Raw genomic sequence first — 25,053 nt, 5'->3', positions numbered from 1 at the left:
TCTTATGTCATGTCAGTCAAAATTAACTAAACTTGTGAATGCTGAATAGCCATTCCATATAAAACTAACAGTCCTTATTTCATTACTTGAGTCATTACATACAAAAATGTTGAACTAGTGGTCAAAATCTGTCAAGCAAATTTTATAAACAATTTAAATCTTTTTTTCCTGAAAATGTCTTCTAAATTGAACAATTTCCTGAATAATGTACAGACCTATGTATGTCGTAGGTACAGTTCCAATATGTACTGCAATATTTTTTACAGTTGTGCACAACTCTACCCAAAGCAAGTTTATGTTTGTTGTAAATAAGGGTGTGTTTATTCTTTTGCACAATGCTGTGAATAAATTAGAATTGCAAAGAGCAAATGCAGTAAAAATGTGAAACATACATATTCAATTTCTTGACTCAGATACCTCACTGAATGCAGTAACTTTACTGTAGTTTTCAAATGGCTGTGCAAATAGTATATAGTGCTGTCTTGAGCATTTTCAGGAAGTGTCACCAAAATCTGATGTTTTTGCATGGGAAAGAATTTACAGAGTAAACTGTCATAATGGAAACATGACAAAGCCATATGAACAATGGTGTCAGGACTTTTCATTTTGATGACACTGACACTTTCATTGACATCAATACTTGCTTTTGAGGAATGAGCTATCCATGTTAAGCAAGTGACACTCTTTTACAGGTTACCAACTAGGTTTTGCAGTTTGTACTAATTGTTTTAAAATGAATTAACTGTTGTGCAAATGTAAATAGTGTTGTGAGAAATGCACCAAAGCCACTGAGAAAAACTGTAATCATATACCTCTTTTATACATTTTCTATCATGTTGTAAAATCTGTCTATAACTGTTAAAATTTTAACAGTATTAATTATTCTCAACTTTTCTTTCAAACACCTGTCAGATGATGAGCACGGTGAACTTGTTAAGAGAGAAACTGCTCAAATAAAAGATAATTTCCTATTGAGCAGTGGCGATTGCCTATTCACAAAAAGCAATTGTTCAGTTCATATGAAAAAAACGGTGAAAATATAAGTTTGATTGATTGGGAATTAAATTTGATTTAATTTTACGTTAAGAAAATACAGCAGTTTTAAGTCTTTTTGATTGATACATAAATATTTAAATCTAATCACAAATATGGGCAATTAACTGTTTAGTTATTTTGTGAACTTGCCTTTTTAATTGTGAATTTAATGTATTTGATTTTACATTAAGAATATAAACTTTCCTCTGAAAATATATTTTAAACATGCAGTTTATTTGACAAAAATAAAAAAATAAAATAAATAAACAAATAAATAATAATAATAATAATAATCTACAGGGAAGGAGAATGATTTGAGTTTCAATGCTTGGGCCCCATACCAGGAAATCTATCTATCTATCTATCCATCCATCCATCCATCCATCCATCCATCCATCCATCCATCTATCTATCTATCTATCTATCTATCTATCTATCTATCTATCTATCTATCTATCTATCTATCTATCTATCTATCTATCTATCTATCTATCTATCTATCTATCTGTCTATCTATCTATCTATCTATCTATCTATCTATCTATCTATCATGCTACACATAAAATAAACAAACCCGCGTGGTTCAGGAATGGTGTTGTAATATCCCGAATTGTGACATGCATAATAACACGAATCATTATTTGTGTAGCACCGCGTTAAACTTCTATTAACACGGCTGTGGGATGTTGCTGTAAGCAGCTGTCATTCGGCATAGCTGAGCGATATGAGGGCACGTAAGCGCGACGTAAAGTAAAGTCCCCTCCTCCCCTCACTGATGAGTGACTGACGGCAGAGCAGCAGCGGAGCAGCGGCATCTCCACCAAAACAACCGAGGTAAATCCACTAAACGCGCCGGCTTTTCACTGACAATACTGCAGACACTGAGCTAATTTTATATTAGTGCGTGCTTGCATCGTTTCTTCCTGCTACAATCACGTAGCCGGTGTAAATACGAACTGTTGTGATTTTAATCCTACCGCGGTCGTTTCGATTGAATGCGCTGTGCAAAACGAGCCGTTTGGCGAGGCTGTGAAATGCATGTGGCTTTCATTGGTTGCGTTTTCGAGAACAATACGCGCAAATGTGATTTATTGTATTGCAACTGTTTGTTGTTTTTTTTCTACTGGATTGTGTACATTAATGGGGGCTGAGCAGAAACTCGTGTACGCACACGTTGCTGAATAAAGGTGTGTCCTCTGGGGAAGCGCGTCAGCCAATCAGAGCGCAGCTTTCGCCCCAGTGGGAAGGTTGTTTTTCGCTTGATGTGAACGCCCATTACGAGCGTCGCAGATAAAATGTGGATCTGGATTTTTGCTGTGTTTGTGTATTACCTTTTATCAAATATTCAAACCAGAGTTGCGTTTTTTCTGACTGAAATGGAAATGTTGGCAAGGCAGCAAATGGATGGTGTTATGCTTTATGTATTCACTTCTGTAAACAAAATTATTTTCTATCTGCTGTGATTGAGAAGACAAAATAATTATAAAACTTGAATGATGGTTGAAAGATGAATATAAACTGCTATATATGTTCATATAGACGTAGAAGAACAAACACTGACGCAATGGATGAAAAAAAAATGTCACCGCTTGTTTGTTTTTAACCAACAGAATTGAGTGAATGAATCTTTGAGTCACAAGACAGAAAAAATAGCTGCGGGTCTCTCTACTCATTTGTGTATCCAAAAATACCAGTGAAATGATGCACACTCAGAGATGTGGTCTGGGGACCCTTGGGGGCCTCAAGAGAGCACTAGGAGGTCTAAGGATACCTAATTCTAGAGAAAATTATTTTTTTTAAGTTAAATTGAGGAAAAATAATAAATACAAAAATTTGTAAAATATCTGGGCGGCACAGTGGCAAAGTGGGTAGTGCTGTTGCCTCACAGCAAGAAGGTCGCTGGTTCGAGCCTCGGCTGGGTCAGTTGGCATTTCTGTGTGGAGTTTGTATGTTCTCCCTGTGTTTGCGTGGGTGTCCTCTGGGTGCTCCGGTTTCCACCACAGTCCAAAGACATGTGCTACAGGTGATTTGGGTGAGCTAAATTGTCTGTAGTGTATTTGTGTGAATGAGAGTTTAAGGGTGTTTCTCAGTGATGGGTTGCAGCTGGAAGGGCATCCGCTGTGTAAAACATATGCTTTATAAGTTGGTTTTTCATTACGCTGTGGCAACCACTGATTAATAAAGGGACTTAGCCGAAAAGAAAATGAATTAATGATTGAGATCGACCTGAGTTCAATCTCCCCTCACCCTGCGGAGAGAGGGAGCCCTGGGCCTGAAGATCTTTTGAGCTCTGCACACTTTCCCAGGAGAGGATGCCAAACAAGCTATGTATAAATCATGAGCTAAGTGTGAATTCTTGAAATAGCTACTGTGTAAACTAGTTTTAAATTATTTGTGTGAGAACTGCTATTTTAAGCATGTGTTACAACAATCACTGTTACAACTTGACTGTTACAACTAAATAGTAACATTTTTACTTCTTACAATACTGCACAGAAACCATAGGTCCGGCAATCATATTTTCAGTGCACATTTGTAGGAGAGGCTTGTGTGTTGTTGGTAAAAAAAAGGGTTTGTCTAACCCCATTACTTTATTCATTATTTGGCCAAAACTAAAAAGTGTTACTTTGTGCTCCGCTCTCCCCTACACCAAGCATTACACTTTAGGTCTTGGATAATATGTAGTATACTGTACAAATAATAATGGGGTCTATGCACAGCTAGAGTTTTAAAGCCAACAATAAACTTCCGGTGAAAGCTTAATTTGACTATTTTCAATTTCACAAGGTTGTTTTTACAGCATCAATGTTGTAATGTAATTAAAATACAATCAGTTAAAGAGACTTAAACATTCATTTAGTTGTTCAAGCGTAAAAAAAGAGATGAAAACTATGTAACCACTAGCACCGTCAGTAGCAACAGGCTAGAGCAGAAATTCCATTGAAAATACTAGGGTAAAATAAACTGTTATATTTTAAAGACATGGTGGGGGAAATGGAATTTAATAGAGTGCTTCTTGTCCGATCTGAGACCAACTTCATATCGCATATCTAACAGGCAGTGAAGATCTATGGAGTCAATATAGGGGCATATATAATTACATAAAAGAAAGTTTTGCAGACAAGAGCAAAAAATTTTAAAATAACAAAAATCGCAAATGGAAAATTGAGTTTTGAGAAATAAAAAGGACTTTTGTTAACAAAAATAAAGAACTGCAAATAAAAATCAAGCAGTGCAAAATTTTTTTTTAATAAAAATATATTTGTTGTATTTTAGAATAAAAAATGCTAAATATTTTTTTCCAGGATTGCCTTTACAAAACCTTTTAATCTCTCAAGTCAATTGCAATGCTTATGTCGATTTGCTTTTCAGTCCGTTGTGAGATTGCGATGCTGTTTTCTTTTTGCACTTCACATTTGTGCGTTTCATTTTCTGGCCCTGATTTGACAAGGGGGCGGAGTCACAGGAACTAGGACGTGTACGGAATGCCCAGACCAGCCTCCTATGAAGCGATGTTCTCAGCTGGAAACATCGTGACACAAAGGAAATCAGCCAGGAGTCGCTGTCATAAATCTAATCGAGATTACGTAAAATACCCGAATCCTTTGTTTTTTGGGGGGCTGTTTAAATCGTCAAACAGTAAAACTCGTAAATCAAAATAAAAATTGCGATTGACTTGAGAGGTTTTGTAAGGCAATACTGCGAAAAAATATTTAGCAAATATATGAATATTTTTAAAAAATGGCAAATATTAAATTTTTTTCCACTACTTGATTTTTATTTGCAATTCTTTATTTTCATTAGCAAAATTCCTTTTTATTTCTCAAAATTCAAATTTCCCTTTGCGAATTTTTTTATTTATTTTTTTTTATAATTTTTTTTTTGCTCAATATTTTAGTTTGTCTGCAAAACTTTCTTTTATGTTGCAAGTATATATGGCACTAGATTGACTGTATAAAGATTGATTATTTTTAAATAAATCAGATCTTAAACGTGACCCTTGGGCTGCCTGGCTGAAAATTAAAAGTCTGTGTGCATATAGCCCATTTAATATGTAAGAAAATAACCTCTGGACGAATCCTTTTAGCAAAACACTGAAATGAATCCTAACTCCGCTCCGTGTTTTTGCCATCTCCATGATTTCACTCCATAAATCCAGAGTTACAGTATGTGAGAGGCTCTCCGTCAGGGGGTGTGTTGCCCTAAAAAAAAGTAAAGCAATATCCGACTGCGCTGCTTGACTGTTTGCACAAAAATCTATCGCGTGTTCGACAAAGGTACTTTGATATTTTTTGCATTACATTATTGCCGTTTCATGTAAGTACAATAGGTTGAGCAATTAATTTCTCACATATTTAAGCGGATTAGTTTGCGCTAGATGTTGTTGTTTGTAAATATATTTATTTATTTAATATTGTAGCACGTCCTCGTGGCCTCATGGCGTTGGCGCAGAACTCGCGTGTTGTTTCAACCCTTAGATTAACAGCGTTTTTAACAAGTTTGCCTTCTTTCTAGCTGCTTTTTTTGTGCGGAGAGTCGAAGCCGACTGTTGTAGCTGAAAGTACACAGTATGGCAGCGGTAGGATCCCGAGCAGGACTTGACACGATGGGCATTGACGGCCAGGACGGACTGGTATGTGTGAAATTCATGAAATTATCTAAATATGCTCTTTTTAAGTTACAAGTTGAATGAGGAAAGGTTAGCTAGTGTGTATGTAAGCGTTAAGTGGTTGTTTTTAATTCTGCAGCTCTACTTGCAGTGTTGTGGGCAGGGAGAAGGGGTGCAGAAGAAGCTGAAAGCAGGATCTGCCACCACAGACTGGTCTGTCGATGCCAACACACTGCAAACCAACCTAATGTCCTTCCCAAGGTCTTCCGGCATGGATTTACCTTACAGGTTAACATGCACATCTATTTCATCTGTGCAGTTTTTTGTCCTACAAAGGCAAAAACATTTTATTTTTTAGCTATGTCTGATGAGAATTGCTCTGTTTGCATAAACTCGTGTGTTTTTTACTGCCGTGTCTCAGAAGTCCTGAATCAGTGGAGATGGATGAGATCATGGCTGCGATGGTGCTCACCAGTCTGTCCTGCAGTCCAGTGGTCCAAAGCCCCCCACAAAAAGACCTCTTACCAGGTGAATTTCACTTTTTGGAAATCTTCAAGGAACAAAATCTCATTTTGCAACTTCCCTAGGGTTAAAGAGTTAAGTTTTAACATTTTTTTTCCCACTTAGTCGCACTCCAGGTCAGACAGGAGCACTTTTAGCTTAGCTTAGCATAAATCATTAAATCGGATTAGACCATTAGCATCTCGCTCAAAAATGTCAACATGGAGTTTAGATAATTTTCCTTTTAAAAGCTTGATTATTCTGCAGTTACAGCCTGTACTAAGACCCATGGTAATTAAATGGTTGCTATTTACTGGGTTGATATGGTGTTATGTGGAACTATACTCTCATTCTGGCATAAAAATCAAGGAGGTTTGCTGCCATACCACTGGCTGCAGCAGGAGCAATAATATTATGCAGCACTTTAAATTAGTCCCCAGTAGGTAACTAGGTATCAGTGTTGCATAATATCGGCAACAAAGATCTGTCGGTCTTGTTACATGATGTAACTACAGAAAATTCAAGCTTTAAATAGTACATTTTTGAGCGAGATGCTAATGGTCTAATCCATTTCAGTGATTTATGCTAAGCTAAGCTAAAAATGCTCCTGCCAGACCTGAAGATCAGCTGCATCTAAGTGCGTAGATTCGCTCTTGACATTGGTGGGGCCATACATCCCTAGAGAGCATGCATTGAACATTACAAATTCTGTTTCGCGCTTTTAAAAACATGAATAAAGCACTTAATAATATAAAATAAACACTTAATAATACAAATAACAATCACGTCACATGTTGCAAAAGTCAATTTACATGATTTTACTGCAGTCGGGCTTTGAGGAGATATGAATGTAGAGAAATGTAGAGAGGTGTGTGAGCCTATTTAACTGTTATATTCCGATTATTGTTTTTTATAATCATGGAGGTCAAATTGAAACTGAATTTTGATTAATTGCACCGCCTTGGTTAATACTATTACGGTGAACTCGTAGCAAACTTGACTTGGTGCACGTGTAGGTTAAGAGTTGAAGGAGCATTACATTATTTTGAAGTCGATTAAATTATTGGTAGGGACATTTCAGTAATTGATGGATATTGGTGAGGACACGTCCACTCCGTCCATGCTAATTTAACGCCCATGGCTGAATCGATTAAAATATCCTCAATTCAATTCAAATTCAACTGTTTAACTCTAGGGGAGTTGTAAAATGAGTCTAGTTCCACAAAAAAGTGGAGCGTTCCACAAACAAACAAACAATAACTTCTCCATGGAAGAAAATCTTTACTTATTATTTTTGGCATGAAATTACAATCAATATTTTTGATTTATACAATTAATTTTGACTATAGGTTGTTTTCAATCATGTGGTTCTGGTGATGTGCAAAATTCAAGAAAAAAACTGAATGGGAGACAGAGAGGAAAGTCTGTATTTTTGTGATTTCTACCATATTTCAAAGGAGATATGAATCGAAAATAACCATGTGCATGATCCTTATATCATGAAGAGGGCCGAGTTTTCTACTGAACTAAAATGTATTTGCCTGTCATTGAAGCGGTACATACTGTATAATTACGTTACATGAAAAATACTATAGTAAATACTATAGTACTATAGTGTTTGGAAGCATACTATAGGTAATTACTTGAATTAAACTGTTGTAATTAACTGTTGTTGCTGTGGTACAACACAACTGTACTAATAAATTATTCAATACGCCATAATCACAATGCACCACAATTTACACTTACGTTACAAAATTTATTACAGTTTATCAGTTTACTATGCTACAGTATTCATTAACAAAGAGTTGTACACATTATACACTTTACTATGTGGTTTAAAAAACATATTTATTATAAATTACCATAGATTTTCCCCATACAGATATATTCCAGACATCACAAAATAGCAAATGAAAGCTACATTATTAGTCTACACCAGGCATGTCCATGCTCGGTCCTGGAGGGCCGGTGTCCTGCAAAGTTTAGTTCCAACCCCAATCAGAAAGACCTGGGTTAGCTAATCAAGCACTTACTAGGCTTTCTAGAAACATCCATGCAGGTGTGTTGAGGCAAGTTGGAGCTAAAATCTGCAGGACACCGGCCCTCCAGGACCGAGTTTGGACACCCCTGGTCTACACTATTAGCCTACATTATTATTTATTTATTTATTTATTTTTCTTGGGGGGAAAATGTGCTCCACAATAATAACCATCTAGTTTTGGCACAAGGATTGCATTTCTTTTTTGTTCTGTCGATGAACTTCTCATCAACAAACATTCACCGCTGCTGTGCATATGGACGTTAACATCACGGTTGTTTATTCCTCTGAAATGCCAGTAAAGACATGGACTATTGCAAAACAAGACAGAGATTTTATTGCAGCGATTACATGACAGGAGACGTTATTTTATATCTGGTTTTATATAAAACATTAACATATTTATACACATAGCTAGGCCTGTAATCTTTATTGGTGCTGTCAAATGAATTATCACGTTCAAAAAAGTTTGTACACATCGATGTATTGAAAAAATGTTGATTACATGCCGCCTTTTCTTCCATTTTTCAGCCAGTTTCTTCAGCTTTCTCCGCTTTATGAGCAAAAACCTTTGGAAGTCTATATAAGCTGTTCAGCATTTCTTATTTTGGCCAATTTAAACAAATATAAACAACATAAAACAGAAACATTTTGATGGTCTGATAGTGATTCCTATGTAGAAGAATCACTTCCTGCCCTCCATCTGAATTTCGTTCATCATCAGTGACGTCAAGTGAAAACAACCTCTTCCTACAAATATACGCATGCATCTTAAGATACATCCAGGGTTCTGTGTATAATCATTATGTGATATTTTTAATAAACAACGTAACAGACAGCTAATCAAGAATTATTTTACCTTTTTAATTATAAAGATGTTTGGTTTTCTAAATATTAAATTATTATTTAATATTTAACGCCAATAATGTAATTATTATTACCTTGTTGTTTTTCATAAATCCCAACAATTAGTTTCACAGTTGAATGGTTTAGTCACTTTTCCAGATATAGTTTTATGTTTTATTAATTTCACTTTTTGACTGCACTTATTGAATTGATTATTCAATGATTATTACATAGTTTTTTCTTATTAAACAGCGTAAGACACAACCCAACCATGTTTTTGAGTAATTCCACTGTTTAAGCCTGTGTTGTTGACTCTGTGCTTCTGTGACTGTAGGGGACATGGAGTGTTGTGGAGGTGATCTGTCTGACAGTGGCAGCAGTGGTTACTGGAGCTGGGACCATGGCAATGTAAGTCCAGCCCCGTCTCCATCGGTCACTGAGATGGACAGGAGCCCCAGCCGACCCACAGACGAAGGCCTGCACATGGAGCTGGACCAAGGCGCATGTGAGGAGCCCGAGGCCCGGAGGTGCAAGGTGAGAAAGAGACTACTGTCAGATTGCTGACCCAGAAGGCGAACAGGCAGCACTTTAAGCTGATGCTTTCAAAATTTGTGTGACTCACTTGTTGTTTTTCATCCTTGCATTCAGAGCTTGAGCCGGGGAGCATACAGGTGTCTGTGGCCTGGCTGTGGAAAAGTGCTGACATCACGTGTCGGAATGAAGCGGCACATTCGCATTCTTCACCTCGGGTGAGTATGCTTGCGCAAACCCAAATAATACATCTTTAACACCTAAAGGCCAGTTTATACTTCTGCATGCCTATGGTAGGATTAGGATCACATACCCTTCACTGTACCCTGTCTTGCAGCTTTAAAAAAATGTAATTACGTGTCAGAACCAAGCGGCAACCTCCCGCTCTCCCTCGGGAAGCCAATACGGAAGTAACTGAAACTGCAATTCATCAGAATTCCGCTAGTCCTGGCTCCATAACAGAGCAAGTTGCAATTGAGCCCTCTGTTAGAATGGCCAACTTTACAGCAGAAAAACATGTTTACAGCCTGGTACAAAGAACGATTTTGGTTTATATAGCTATTATTACCCTCCATGACAACTGTGAGGGGGGTGAATTTTTTTATAACTCATCCATTTCCTTTATATTAGGTTATATTAAGTTTGCATAATTAAGGGCGTGGCCACTTGAGTGACAGCTAGCTCTCGCTGGTCGCCGTCACTTCACCTCAGCTGAATCCGGCAGATAAGCCACTGATCTCGGCATATTCATTGTATTTTTGTTCTGTTTTATGTGGCTTTACACAGTCAGCTGCCTTTTGGACTTATTTCTTACAATTATTAGATGATATGGGATGCTGTGTGCACTTAATTGTGCTCACAAACCATTCACGTGGCCTCGTTTCCCATGTGAGTAAAGTTATATACTTATACACCATCTCTATAAATGTATTTGTTTTATTTAAGATCATTTATCATTAATATTTTTCTTTAGACCCGTAAAGCACTCCAGAATGTGACAGATTGATTAGCTGTAGGCTCTAGAACAGTCATCTGAAGCGTTGTCATACAGTGTTATGCCTGGGTTTTATCAATATTCTTGCATTTACTAACTATATCTGAAGTGTTTGGAAGTAATTCGCGTTTTCCTCCCGTAGAAAAACGTCATAAGAACAATGTTTAGTGGCTCAATGTATTACTGCAGTGTTTTTGAAAGTCTAAACACTTTATTGATATAGTGTACAGCCAAGCACATGTGGTCAGAACAAAAACGAGTCGCAGGTAATGGAGTATTAAGTGTTTCTCCCAAAGTAAAGTCTGTCTGCCAGGTCTAAGCAAAGTGCCTTTGCCCTTGTTTGGTATCCTGCCATGGGTGCGATAACGCGCGAACAAAACGGTTGGCCGTGCCTACTTGTAGCTTCTTTTGCAGTGTTCAGAAACCTATAGGTGACGTCACGGATACCCCGTCTATATATTTTACAGTCTATGGTCAGAACAACATGGAGTGAAAAATCTGGGATTGGTTGGCTTCCTATCGATGACGAGTGCGGGTGGGAAGGAGAGTTGTGTTAGTAAAACGAGGTTGATGGTGCTATTTCTTTGCGATATTCATGTGATTTCAGCAAGGTACCAGCTCATGCTGAATGGGTATTTGTGAATTGCAAGGTCCCGGAACAGATTGGGGTAATGGATCCGGCATGTTACCCGAGGATGTAGAGGTGTCACGCACGATAGTGGAGAGCGGGGGTGGGGTTATTGCGGAAGAAAAGTGAAGAGGATTGGGGAGTCACGGAAGAAAGTGAAAGTGAATAGGGGATGGGGGAGGGGGGCAGTTGATGAGGGGGATCAGTAAAATGAGGTGCCAGATCAGATTTTAGAAGTGCCGGATCCGGGGTGTTCCGGTACAAATTAAGCCCTGGGTATATCGCAGTACAATTCATGTGCACACCCGATTGGTAAACAGCGGCTTGACTGCTTATGTTAAACCTCTTTATTTTGTTTAATGATGGTTGGAAAAATCAGTATATGCTGTATTTACACCACCTAATGGGATCGAGTGGATAACATTTTATAATAAGTTTGTATTAATTAATGCCTTTACTAACATAAATGAACAATGAAATGAAAATACGTTTGTTACAGTACTTGTTTATGTTGAACAAAGAGTTGAACATTGTTAGTTGGATTTGGATGTTAATAATGCATTAGGAAATGCTGAACTATGATTAATAAATGCTCTACAAGTATTGTTCATAATTAGTTCATGTTAGTAAATACATTAACTAGTAAAACCTTATTGTGAAGCTTGACCCTGATTTGTATCTCACAAATATATGAACAGAATATCATACACATTTTCCAACCAAAAGTACAGCTACAGATGCATACTTTTATTATGTGTTTACTTTATTATTAAATTTGTTTAATGTTCGCCAATTCCCTTCTCTTTCTTCCTTAATTACTACTGTAGCATTGCTCGCATTTTCTGGTGAAAACCCACAACGGCAATAAAGAAACAAAGAAACTGCCTACTAGCGTTTCAGATGTGTTATTGCCAGAGCAGCACAGACTGAACACAAAAGTATAAATGCCCACAATGTCGTCAGCTACATATATGATGAAGTATAAGTCAGGCTTAATGTACAATACAGTTCTGCCCATTTTGATTGGATTATTATTATTATAACCTTTATTTTCTGGAAAAAAACACATTGAGATTAAAAATCTTATTTACAAGACCGTCCTGGCCAACATTAGGCAGTATATAAATCACATTGGTTTAACAAACAAACAAATAACAGGTAACATCATTCATCCATCAAAACACACAGTTAAAAACTATTCAGAACATCTACAGGCCAATGTTACCAACTCTTTAAAACTTTGCTTGGAGGTTTTTCTCCTTTTTTCCATTTTAGTACGCACCACTGGTACAGACAATAAATAAACTTCCTAAGACTGAAGGCTATAACTAGAGACTTTTTACAAATGTAAGTTTGGAGATATGAGGGGAGTAAACCCAGAATAGATTTATAAACAAAGATGTGCGAATGCTTGAGCCTATGAGTGGACAACGCAGACCATCCTACTCGAGTGTACAATACACAGTGATGAGTGGGGGATTTAAGGTTATAAACCTCAGTGCACCATGGTAAACGGCGTCTAAAGCATACAAACTCTGAGAAGATGCATGGAAATAAATACCATCGCCATAGTCCAATACAGACATAAAGGTTGCAGAAACAAGCTTCTTTTAGCGTCAAAAGAAAGACAAGATTTAACTCTAAAACAGAAGATGACTAGGGTAAATTATAATTCTTTTGTTTTCTGGGAAGCATGTATGTATTATTTGTAGTTTCTGAAGGGAGTTACTTAATGTAAAAATGAGCTCTTTAAAATAAGACAAATTTACATGTGATCAGGGCAGCACGGTGGTGCAGTGGGTAGCACATTCGCCTCGCAGCAAGAAGGTCACTGGTTCAAGCCCCGTCAGTGCATTTTATAGTCAGTTGGCATTTCTGTGTGGAGTTTGCATGTTCTCCCCGTGTTCATGTGGGTTTCCTCCGGGTACTCAGAGGTACCCCCACAAATCCAAAAACGTGGTATAGGTGAATTGGGTAAGCTAAATTGACCGTAGTGTATGTGTATTAATGAGTGTGTATGGATGTTTCCCAGTGATGGGTTGCAGCTGGAAGGGCATCCGCTGCGTAAAACATATGCTGGAAAAGTTGGTGGTTCATTCCACTGTGGCAACCCCAGATTAATAAACGGACTAAGCTGAAAAGATAATGAATAAATGATGACATGATCATTTCTTAATGCAGTGCTTGCTTTTGTAAGAGTAAATGAAAACCTTGTTGTTCTTAATGCAAAAGATGGACCTTCAGTCACTGTTGAAAAGGGCTCACATATGCTAGAAAACCAAAGAATGTGCAGAACCTGAAGAACAGTAGACAGTCTAACTGCTTAGCATGAACAACACCCCTTAACTAAATATGTGGGTTCATGTAAATGTAAATGCGATTACATAAAGGCTAGTCAACAATACCAAATATATAAAAAATGTTCAAAAGTTTATATGCGTAGCTAGGCATGTGACGATAACCAATTTCAAGGTTTACCGTGATTTGGAAAAACATTTCCTGCCATACTGTTTCTATGAAACATGTAAGTTTTGTTTTCTACTTAATTGAGTTTTTTTAGCCTTTTAACTGCACATCGTTTAGTGATGCACTGACACAAATTTAGTTTTATTTACTTATTTGTATATATTTTTATTAATTAAACCAAGAATATAAACTATTTTTAGAAACATTAGAGCATTGGCACACACCTTGTAGCTGCCAGCTTCTTGCATCTGTGTTTTCTTCCTGGTCATGTTTCGCGCTCATTTGTTTTACTGTATTTCAATTTACACCAAATTAAAAATACTATATTTTAATGGCGCCAAGAAGATATTTCCCACAGTGCAACTTTAAAATACAGTGACATACTGCATAACTGTCCTACAGTAAAATATGTTCATTTTACAGTTAAATACAGTGTAATTTACAGAAATTGTTAACAGTGTATCTCAAGCAGAAAAGGAAATTCATATCAAAAGCTTCTGGTCAGCCTACGATTCAGCAAACATCTGAAAAACAAATTGCTTCTAAATCAACATCAAGCGTGCGGTAGACCTGAACAGTGAACTTCTATCCAAAGAAAAGAAAGAAATCCAAAGATATTTCAAGTTGTAAAGAAATCTGTTTTTTTTTAAACTAATGAAGTCAGCAGAAGGCAATGATTTATTTGAATTTTTTAGCTTGACATGTTTACTGCTCCAAAATATTATAAATGTTTCTTAAAATCAAATATATTGGGCTCTCTTATAACAATCTAGGCGCAAAGTCTAAAGCGCAGGGTACAAAAGCATTAAGGGCATGTCCGAATCCACTTTTGCTATTTTAAGGATGGAAAAATATGTTCTGCGCTGCGGCGCATAGTCTAACAGGGTTGAGCTTATTCTCTTAATGAGTTATAAGTGTGTTTTGAAACTATATACATGGCAACTTTGTAAGTGGAGAAACTGAATGCTTTAATAGTGAGAAAACAGTAAAACAGACCATCTGCAGCGAGAGGAGAAAGAATGACCCTCCTTCAATCAGCCTTTACTTTCACTTTCACTTTCTCTCTTTCATGGATAAGAAAACATATGCACAGACATCCATTAGTCTATATTTAATTTAGTTTAAGTACAAAGATTTGTTTGAAAACTATTTCTAAATTCAGTTCTAATTTCCAGCAAATGAATAAATGAACAATAATAATGAAGTGTGGTCAAAAAACTGAGTTATATCCAAATACACGTGCTATGCCCCATATGGTCCAAAACCTGACAGGTGGACAAATCTAAGCTTGTTTTTATTAAAACAAATATAAATATACATATAATAAATAATACTAATAATAATAACATTATACAAATCAAGTTGTCATGAATAAACAAAAAAAACCTCCCCGAGATGAAGGCAGTGGTTTTTATATTTATGTAGAAAATAATCATTGTTTTTATATTTTAATCCTTTAATTCTTTTTCATTTGTAAAGATATCTGTATATTGCTTATATCCTGTGTGTATTAAGCAATGTTTAAGCGAGGCGCACAACTAACGCACTCTGTGCTGGACTTTAGACCTGCTTTCAGCTGGTCTATTGCACAGTCTATTTTAGTTCCTCAAAATAGCAACGCTCCAACAATGCGCCTTAACACACCTCCTTTCTAGAAGAAAAACACCCATGAGTCCACAAATTGGCACAAATGGATTTGCTATTTAAACAACGTGGCAGAAAATGGGAAAATTAAGGTTGCGTTGGTCTGAAAATAGCAACACGTCAGGGCAAACAGGTCTTGCGCCTTATTGTGCCGGGTGTATGATAGGGCCCATAGTGTTCAGTGGGGGGAAATTTGTATTTTTTTACCCAGACATTTAAAAAGAATATATTTTGGAGCAGAAATTACAATACCATAAAACTGTGTTTAAATTATACCATTATAGTGTATAAATTCAGCATAAAAATGCATTTACTTTTTCCTGAATTTATAGTTTCTGACCAGAATGTTTTATTTTGCTAAAATAGCTTTATTTTTGGTGTATGTGGTGTATCTGCTATTTAAAGATACTCAAATTCATGTCTCTCGATTCAGCGCAAATCAAAAAGAGAAACTATTTAGTAGATGCTCTAATAAGTTAGCAATAATGTTTTTCATTGGCATGGTTTTGTTTTCTGTCAAACAGTGGAGGCTCAGAGCAGTCCCACAGAGAGGAAGACTTCTACTACACAGAGGTCTCTTCTGAAGATGAAGACACTGCACCTTCATCTCCTGCTCCTTCCTTCTCCAGCGGAACCTGGACGTCCTGCAGCTCCACACAAAGCCAGGATACAACAGTCCTCTCCAGTCCACTCAGCCAATCCGCTCCCAGCAGCGTCTGGCAGATCCACACTGAACATCTCTATCAGGTACAGGTCCGCTGAGAATTCTGCCCTTTTTTTTAAGGTTTACAGTTTATTGTTTCATTCAGAAGTAATGTCAATTAAGCTACTGTCAGCCCTAAATTCAGGTTTGCAGCTGTTATAAAAACACTGAGGGCGCTATGTACAGTTGCCTTGAACCAGGCCGAAGCGCGCTTGTCCTCCCTCCAGTCTCCCGGCCCGCACTCACATTGCATTCGGGCCTAAGCACTCCTCCGTCATCGATGATGCGCTGTTCAGTTTAAGAAGGGCTCTCGCTCAGCACAGTGGAGATTTCTTTAAATCATTATATCGTTTTAGTCGTTTGGAATGAAGTGACAGGCACTTTTAATTACTTATTTTTACAAGATTCTAGTATTAAGTTTAAAGTACAATTTAGGTTAACTAGTTACGTTAGATTAATTAGGCAAGTTTTTTTTTCTTCTAGCAAAAACTAAAAGAAATCTGACTTTCTCCAGAAGAAAAAAAAATTCAAAAGGAAGTTCTGTGCAAAATACTGTCCTTGTTATGTTAAATATCACTTGGGAAATATTTAAAAGAACTAAAATTTCACAGGAGGGCTAATAATTTTTCTCTCAACTGTGTTTTAAAACAAATTATTTCAGCCATTGTTTTATTGCTCATATTCTGCCATCAAATTGAAATAGAAGCAAAATTCAGTTGTAATTTTTTAATGTTTTTTAGTGTTCAAATAAAGTTGTTGTGCAAATCAGTTTTGTCTGTGTTAAATCGGTGTAACTAATTGATTAATAATAAATAAAACTATATTTTAATTCCATTGTTTAGGTCAAATCTACAGATATTATTTTAATAAAATATGGATTTCAGTATTTCAGTGCATCAAAACTGTATCGTTTCTGCCAAGGCAATAATCTTGCCTAAAACATCAGATTTTGTCATAGTTTTTCATGTAAGTTTTTCATGTCATTTCCTGCAGGCCTGTTCACCCATTCAGGTGACGGTCTCTCCGGGCTCTCCCACATTTTGCAGCTGGACTCCGCCTGGTGACGTCCAGCAGAAACCTCAGGTTAGTCTGACACTCCACAAGCACTTAAAAGTGTATTAAGAACCTGAATCACTTATGGCATCTGGCCTTTTGTTGCTGTATTGATGTGTAGATTCCAGCCTCTCGCAGCAGATCGGTGAGTGTTGGAGAGCAGTGGCTCCAGAGGAACAGCACCTCCACCAGATCACACACCATCAGTGCGTCTCCATCCAGAGGACACTGCTCATTCAGGTACTGCGCACAATGCTGCCCTCTATAGGAACAATGTGAAACTGAAAGACCAATCTCTTTCAGGGCAGAAAGCATTTAAAAATTCTAAAGATTATAAAGATTCTTGTAGATATAAGAATTGAGTCTTTAATATGCCTTGGTGTGCTTTTATATTTATTAAATAAATTTTTGATATAATCTTTATTGTAGTGAGTAGCTGAGAGGAGAGCAAAAGCCAAACACACACAAAGAAACACTTTTTTCTCAGATTTTTGTGAATAATCTCACATTGTCTTGTCCAAATATGCACTTTTGATTAATTTATTAGAGCATGTACTTCACAAGAATGGAAAAGTTAAACGTGGCAACATTGGGCTCATTGTACATGACCATATGATAGCTTAAACGGTTATCTGATCTAATCAAATAAATAAATCTATAGTATTCACTTAATAAAATAACATAATTCAAATAACACGTCTGATCACAACACACTCATAAAGCATATTTCAAAACAATATGGCAACAAGTAGATGAAGAAACAAATTCAGACATTAAGTAAAAACGACATGGCTAATGTCATAGGACAGCATTGCTGGAGCATGAAACGCTACATTAAATTTAATGTCTTTAAATTTTGGAAATTTATTTGACCACTGTATTTTCAAATGCTCGTCTGCTGCTCCTGACAGCACCTAGTTTTACACTTGGTCAACTAAATGAATGCCTAAGTCTATTTAACTGACTGTGTTTTAATTTAATTATGTTATAGATGCTGTAAATATCTTATCAAATTGAAAATAGTCACATCAGCCTGTCACCGGAAGTTTATCAGCGGTTGAAAAACACTTGTCATGCCCATTAGGCTACAAAAGGTTTTAAAGTAATTTTGCTGCTAAATCCAGTGAAGTCAAGTCAGATCCAAGTCAGAATGACTGGTTATAATGATTTGTAATGGTTTTAGTCACATTGGGTTGCTTGAGTGTGGTGTAGACACAATGTAAATGATAGACCAATTACAAATGACTGGGCCACTGACCAACAACAGAGTAGACCATTAAAAAGGAAGAATTTAAAGAGATCTTGAATAAACTGTTTTGGACACTGGGAAAAAAGGGGCCATTCTGCATTGACCAACTTAGTGATGGCTAAAACATCTTTTGATCATATCAATTATTGATTTTTTTTTATCATTTTAACTTCATCAGTTTTAAATTATGGATCATTTCAAGCATTTAATCCACCTTAATGTTTACTGCTATCCATGAGGATTTTGATTTGTATTTATCAGCCTAATAATCAGATATCAGTTTACAAATATAAGTTATCTGTATGAGAAGGGCCACAGTTTTTGTAGTAGTGCATACCTAGAGAAAATTCAGTTTCTTGACAACCAAAACTAAATCATTTTATTTTCCTTCGCCTTAGTGCCTAATTTATCAGAGGTTGCCACAGCGGAATGAACCACCAACTATTCCAGCATATACAGTTGAAGTCAAAATTATTAGCCTGTTTATTTTTTCCCAATTTCTGTTTAACAGAGAGAAGATTCTTTCAGCATATTTCTAAACATAATAGTTTTAATAACTCTTTTAATCTCTAATAACTGATTTATTTTATCTTTGCCATGATGACAGTAAATAATATTTTACTAGATATTTTTCAAGGCACTTCTATACAGCTTAAAGTGACATTTAAAGGCTTAACTAGGTTAATTATCTTAACTATAGGCATGTTAGGGTAATTAGGCAAGTTATTGTATAACAATGGTTTGTTCTGTACACTATCGAAAAAATATATAGCTTAAAGGGGCTAATAATTTTGACCTTAAAATGGCTTTTAAAAAATGTAAAACTGCTTTTATTCTAGCCGAAATAAAACAAATAAGACTTTCTCCAGAAGAAAAAATACTATCAGACATACTGTGAAAATTTCCTTGCTCTGTTAAACATCATTTGGGAAATATTTAAAAAATAATAATAATTCAAAGGAGGGCTAATAATTCTGACTTCAACTGTATTTTACGCAGTGGATACCCTTCTAGCCACAACCCAGTACTGGGAAACACCCATTCACTCTCACACTTACACACATACACTAAAGCCAATTTTGTTTACCCAATTCACCTCTAGCAACCAGAGGAAACCCACGTGAGCATGAGGAGAACATGCAAACTCCACACAAAAATGCCAACTGATCCAACCAAGACTCGAACCAGCCAACCAAAACTAAATCATCAACCTATAAAGTGGCATAAATTGGCACTTAGAAATGAGCAAACACACAATTGTCATCTCAATCTGCATTTATTGTTATTGTGTGCTCAGGAAGGGGCGCGGCGAGGCCAAAAAATGCCGAAAAGTGTACGGCGTGGAGCGCAGGGACCAATGGTGCACCGCGTGCCGCTGGAAGAAAGCCTGTCAGCGGTTCCCAGACTAAACAAAAAGACTTGAGGAGACGAGAAAGAATCTCCACTTTCTTTCTGTCCTCCAATTACTTCCTGCACTGTAGAGGACCCCTCTTTTCACTTTTCTACCTTATTTTGTGCGTGTTTTGGTTCTGTTTTTCCACAAAGTGAACGCTGGTACTAGCTGTCGAGACTGTGGAGTTGTAGGATCCCGACCCTTCAAAGGTGAATTCTGCCCTCTCGCACAAGTCTAAAGTGTAATCCTGTATCTGAACAAGGTGTTTTTAACCCTACTCCTGCACTTCTTCAACCATAGCCCAGATATTTAAGTGATCGTTGATTTTATTTTTTTGTATACTGTGGACAATGTATTGCTTTGAGCATTTTCATGATGTTTTTCTATTGCCGGTTTTTTGTGTAACGTCACGTATTGTCTATTTTTTTCTACGTATTTACTTTGAGTTTCGCAAAGGTTTGACTAAGGTCGTTTGCCATAGCGCTTCCTAATCAATCTAAACTGCCAGATATAAAGCTACAGTGGTGTTGAGTGAAAGATGAAGTGAATGTTGTCGTCGGCCACACGGGTGGTCACGGTGTGTGTTGTCTGATGGAGAAAAAAAAAGTGCAGCTATAACCTTTTGATTGAATACCAAAGTGCTATTGCAAAGAGTTTAAAGGGAGCTAGACTGAATACTGTCCCGAGGATAGATCGGGCTTGTTTCCTTTTCTATGTTTCTTGTCATCCTTCCAAAAAAAAAACAAACAAAAAAATGTGTAAGGTCTTGTACAATACTGGATCATTCCCTTGGGAACATTTAAAAGGATTTCAAAGTGTAACATCAGATAAAAAACAAAGAGATATTATGTATAATTAAAAAGACACAAGATTAAATATGCAAATTTCAAACGCTTGTCATTTGTGCATGACAAATAACAGGAATAATCGTAAAATTATTTTATTGGCCTGTTGTGTGCATTTCATGTACAAGTGGAAAGGATTGAAACAATGAATAAAAGGTACTTTCCAAAAAAAAAAAGTGTCCGAAATGAACGTTATTCACAGTCTACACAGACACAAATGAACATTTATATGCAGAATACTGTCCATTGAAAGACTGTTTGCTAGTGAACCCATTTCTTGACATTTTCCAGTGAGTGTAAGGGTCTGTCGAGTACTATGATGATGTCGTTTGTTTACGTTCATGCAATTGCAGAAAGCAGGAACACATGCTAAATAGCCACCAGGGGAAACCAAACAATTAAAGGGAAGGATTCTGTCATTTACTCACCCTTTCCACATTAGAAGATGTTAATATTAGGTTTGATTTAGGTCGCCAGCATCTAAGGACAATGTTATTTTGACGTCCAATAACAACGTTTAATATTTTGTTGATTTTAGGTTGTGTTGGAAACTGACCAAAATCCAACGCCAAGACAACATTTTAAACTAAAGTCATATTGCCGTTAAATACTGACATTTATGCGTCAGGTACGGTGACAAAAATCCAACATCTGATAGATGTCACAGTGGTAACGTCCACACAACGTCAAGTAGAAATATCATTAGACATTTTTATTTTGTTGTTTATATGTTGTGATGGAAAGTGACCAAAATCCAATGTCGAGCCAACATCTTAAACTAACGTCAGATTGAGGTCTAATACTGACATTTATTCGTCAGGTACGGCAACCAAAATCCAACATCTGATAGACGTCACAGTGGTAACGTCCACACAACGTCAAGTTGAAATATCATTAGATGTTGTTATTTTGTTGTTTATAGGTTGCGTTGGAAAGTGACCAAAATTCAACATCGAGTCAACATCTTAAACCAACATCATACTGACATTAAAACTGACATTTATTTGTCAGGTAATGGCGACCAAAAACCAACATCTGATTGATGTCACAATGATAACGTCGACACAATGTCAAGCTGTAACATTATTAGACGTTGATATTTGGTTGTTTATAGGTTGCGTTGGAAAATGACCAAGATCCAACATCGAGCCAACATCTTAAACTAACATCATATTAAGGTCAAATACTGACATTTATTCATCAGGTGTGGCAACCAAAATCCAACATCTGATAGATGTCATATTGGTAATGTCCACACAATATCAAGCTCTAACATTAAACATGGATATTTTGTTGTTTTAAGATTGCATTGGAAAGTAACCAAAATGCAGCGTCCGTTCGAAGTTGGACATTGGCGTTGGCCTGACTGGGTTGTCAACCTGATTTTCAATTTTAAACAAAATGCAACATCCAACTATTGGGGTACAACGTCAATCTTATGTTATGTTGACATCTTGTAACTGGTGGGTTTACTTGTTTCAAACCCGTTTGACTTTCTTCTGTTGAACATAAAAAGAAGATGTTTTGAAGAAAGCTGAAAACCTGTAACCAATGACTTCTTTAGTAATTTTCATTCTATAGAGGTCAGTGTTTACAGGTTTTCAGCTTTCTTCAAAATGTCTTCTTTAGTGTTCAACAAAAGAAAGTTATAAAGGTTTGGAACAACTTGAGGGTGAGTAAATATAAATTTTTGAGTGAACTATCCCTTTAAATGTCTTGTCTCTGCTACACTAAACTGAACAGAAAAAAAGACTATGAATTTGAACAGGTTTTTCTGTCATCGTTAGGACGAACAGGTAATCTTACTCCACTGGCCTGAGAGACCACCCAAGTTTTCTGATTGGCTAACATGCACAGGCCACCAGAAGATTTGGTTTTGTTTAGTATTGTTGCCTTTTTAATGGCAATTTAACATTTAACCTTTAAACTGCATTAGCATCTATTTTCATGCTACCAGTACAGTTTATTTTGAGGTACTATTATCATTTTCATTAAGCACTAGTACTTATTCTCTACTTACTAGTTAATTTTTATAGAATTTTAGTATATTCTAGCCATTGGAGACAAGTAATTTACTATATTACTTTATTTTATTTATATATTTATACGTTATTTAGATAATTACGTACACTATAAAAAATTCTTGCTATCTTAAATGTTTTTTGTTGAATAAAATAAACTTTTCTAGTCATCTCAACCTTACCAATTAAACTCACTGAAAATATTAGGTTAAACTTTGTATAACTTAAAAATTGTAATTGACTTATTAAAATAAGTGAAAGCAACATAAAAATATTTGTTGCTAGACTTTTTGTCATTACATTTTTACAGTGCAGATACTAGTGCAAATGCTTGCCATTGACTTCTCTGAGGATGTTATTTAGATATCTACACTACTACAATATAGTTTCTAATAAATAAGTACTAGTATCAAATAAATAAATGACTACTAGACTCTTAAATAAGTGTGACTATTGGTATCTTTCAGGGCTCGCAAAATCTGGTAGCCTGACACCCCGAGGTTATTTTAAGTCGGCTACCATAATCCATCTACACCAGGGGTGGGCAAACTTGGTCCTGGAGGGCCGGTGTCCTGCATAGTTTAGCTTCAACTCTGATCAAACACACCTAAACATGCTAATCGGTGTCTCCAAGATCACTAATTATCTATAAGCAGGTGTATTTGATCAGAGTTGGAGCTAAACTGTGCAGGACACCGGCCCTCCAGGACCGAGTTTGCCCACCCCTGATCTACACCGTGCCCTTGCAGGATATCTATGAGCAGAACCAGGCACAGTGTAGATAGATTTTGGTAGCCCGACTTAAAAAACAATAGCCCCGGGACTACAGGCTACCAGATTTTGTGAGCCTCGCTTTTAAAATATACTAGTATTAGTTTCTAATGAAAAAGTACTACTACATACTGTACAAGAAAGATACTGGTGTTTACAAAATAAGCACAAGTAGCATGAAAGATGCTAGTCCAATATATAGATAAAATGTTAAAACAGCTTGCCATACTATTTCTGCAGCATCAGTCAGGGTTTAAAGTAGGGCTGTGCAATTAACCAAAATCGAATCGCAATTTGAAACGTTGCGATTAGTTAATCGCAAAAAAAGGTTGCAATATAAGATACATATGTATATTAGGGTTGTCACGATACCATTAATTAATGTTATGATACTATCCCAGCTGAAGTATTGCGATACCAAGTAGTATTGCGATACTGTAATTCATAACTCAAATCTGTGAAATAATAAAAATAGTCAAAAATACTATTTTAAAATGTTATAATAGGCCTACTTGAATTTAATTCATGATTCCCTTATTATTGAAAAAAGTATTATTTGAAAATCACTTCACCTAGAATGCATCGTTCCTTTTGTTTATTTTGTAGATAACTGACCAGCCAAAAAACACATTACAATAAAGATACAAATTATACCAAACAAAATTAGTTACAAAAAAAAAAAGTTTCCTGTTGCTATTTTGGGTTTTTCATCTATTGTTTTTTTTTTTCAGTCTTATCAGGTAAGAATCCAACGTAATTTAAAATTTCCCTTTGTGAGTCGTTCTTTTTAAAAGACTTTTGCGGTTGTTGTAGAGACTAAACCATATTGACAGGAACAGAAATGAACTGATTCAGATTCAAACTGAAGTGTCAGAAACGTGCAATATAGGCTACCATAAAAGGTGTGAATTGTACACAGTTTTGCAACCTTAAAGGGCTCCACAGACTATTAAAATAAAATAGTTTGTTGCACAAACGTGTGAGCATTTTAGTGACTTTTCCACATACAACATTACGTTTTGTAGACCGGTAATAACCCTAATGTATGTATATATATATATATATATATGTATATATATATATATATATATGTATATATATATATATATATATATGTATATATATATATATATATATATATATATATATATATATGTATATATATATATATATATATATATATATATGTATATATATATATATATATATGTATATATATATATATATATATATATATATATATATATATATATATATATATATATATATATATATATATAAACACAAATACCGAATAACATATGGGGTGAAGTGCTTTTAAAACCAATCCGCTATGCATCAGAAAATTAAACATGCTAGACTTTCTGCGATTTTGTCATGAGGCTTCGCAGACATGGTATCGGTTATCATGAACTATGCTATTACACGAGAAGAAACGATTGAATCTTTTGTTACGATGCCCATTTGTCGCTTATGACTCCCCACGACAACCTACGTCAAGGAAATTTTTAAGTGCTGTCACAGAATTGTTGCCACGGCTTACAAATTATTGAGCTGAAGCTTGAATTAAATTAAAATCAGCTTGAATTAAATCGTAAATGAAATCACAATCGAAATATTTGTCAAAAAAAGGCAATTAGACATTTTCCCCAAATCGCACAGCCCTAGTTTAAAGTGATAATTTAACCAAAAATATTAATTCTGCCATCTTTTACCCACCCTT

The 25,053-nt window shown here is 36.0% G+C and overlaps 1 protein-coding gene across 3 annotated transcripts; it reads left to right on the top strand.

The window, feature by feature from the left end:
- The first annotated feature begins 1,803 nt into the window (after nucleotides 1–1,803).
- znf395b (zinc finger protein 395b) lies at nucleotides 1,804–20,470 on the top strand. 3 transcript variants are annotated; one of them, XM_056445439.1, is made up of 10 exons: nucleotides 1,804–1,869; nucleotides 5,551–5,668; nucleotides 5,784–5,932; nucleotides 6,066–6,172; nucleotides 9,367–9,566; nucleotides 9,681–9,781; nucleotides 15,820–16,042; nucleotides 16,992–17,081; nucleotides 17,173–17,291; nucleotides 19,598–20,470. In XM_056445439.1, the coding sequence occupies exons 2-10, from the start codon at nucleotides 5,606–5,608 to the stop codon at nucleotides 19,707–19,709; spliced, it is 1,164 nt and encodes a 387-aa protein (XP_056301414.1). In that variant the 5' UTR covers nucleotides 1,804–1,869; nucleotides 5,551–5,605; the 3' UTR covers nucleotides 19,710–20,470. The 3 variants fall into 3 exon arrangements, with proteins under 3 accessions (XP_056301414.1, XP_056301415.1, XP_056301413.1); XM_056445440.1 differs by lacking the exon at nucleotides 1,804–1,869 and adding an exon at nucleotides 5,215–5,312 and having other exon boundaries at nucleotides 5,796–5,932; XM_056445438.1 differs by lacking the exon at nucleotides 1,804–1,869 and adding an exon at nucleotides 5,215–5,312.
- The last annotated feature ends 4,583 nt before the right edge of the window (nucleotides 20,471–25,053 follow it).

The sequence above is a fragment of the Danio aesculapii genome, chromosome 20 (genome assembly GCF_903798145.1).
Source record: "Danio aesculapii chromosome 20, fDanAes4.1, whole genome shotgun sequence".
In the NCBI taxonomy this organism is placed as follows: Eukaryota; Metazoa; Chordata; class Actinopteri; order Cypriniformes; family Danionidae; genus Danio; species Danio aesculapii.
This window is presented reverse-complemented; position numbering and strand designations above follow the sequence as displayed.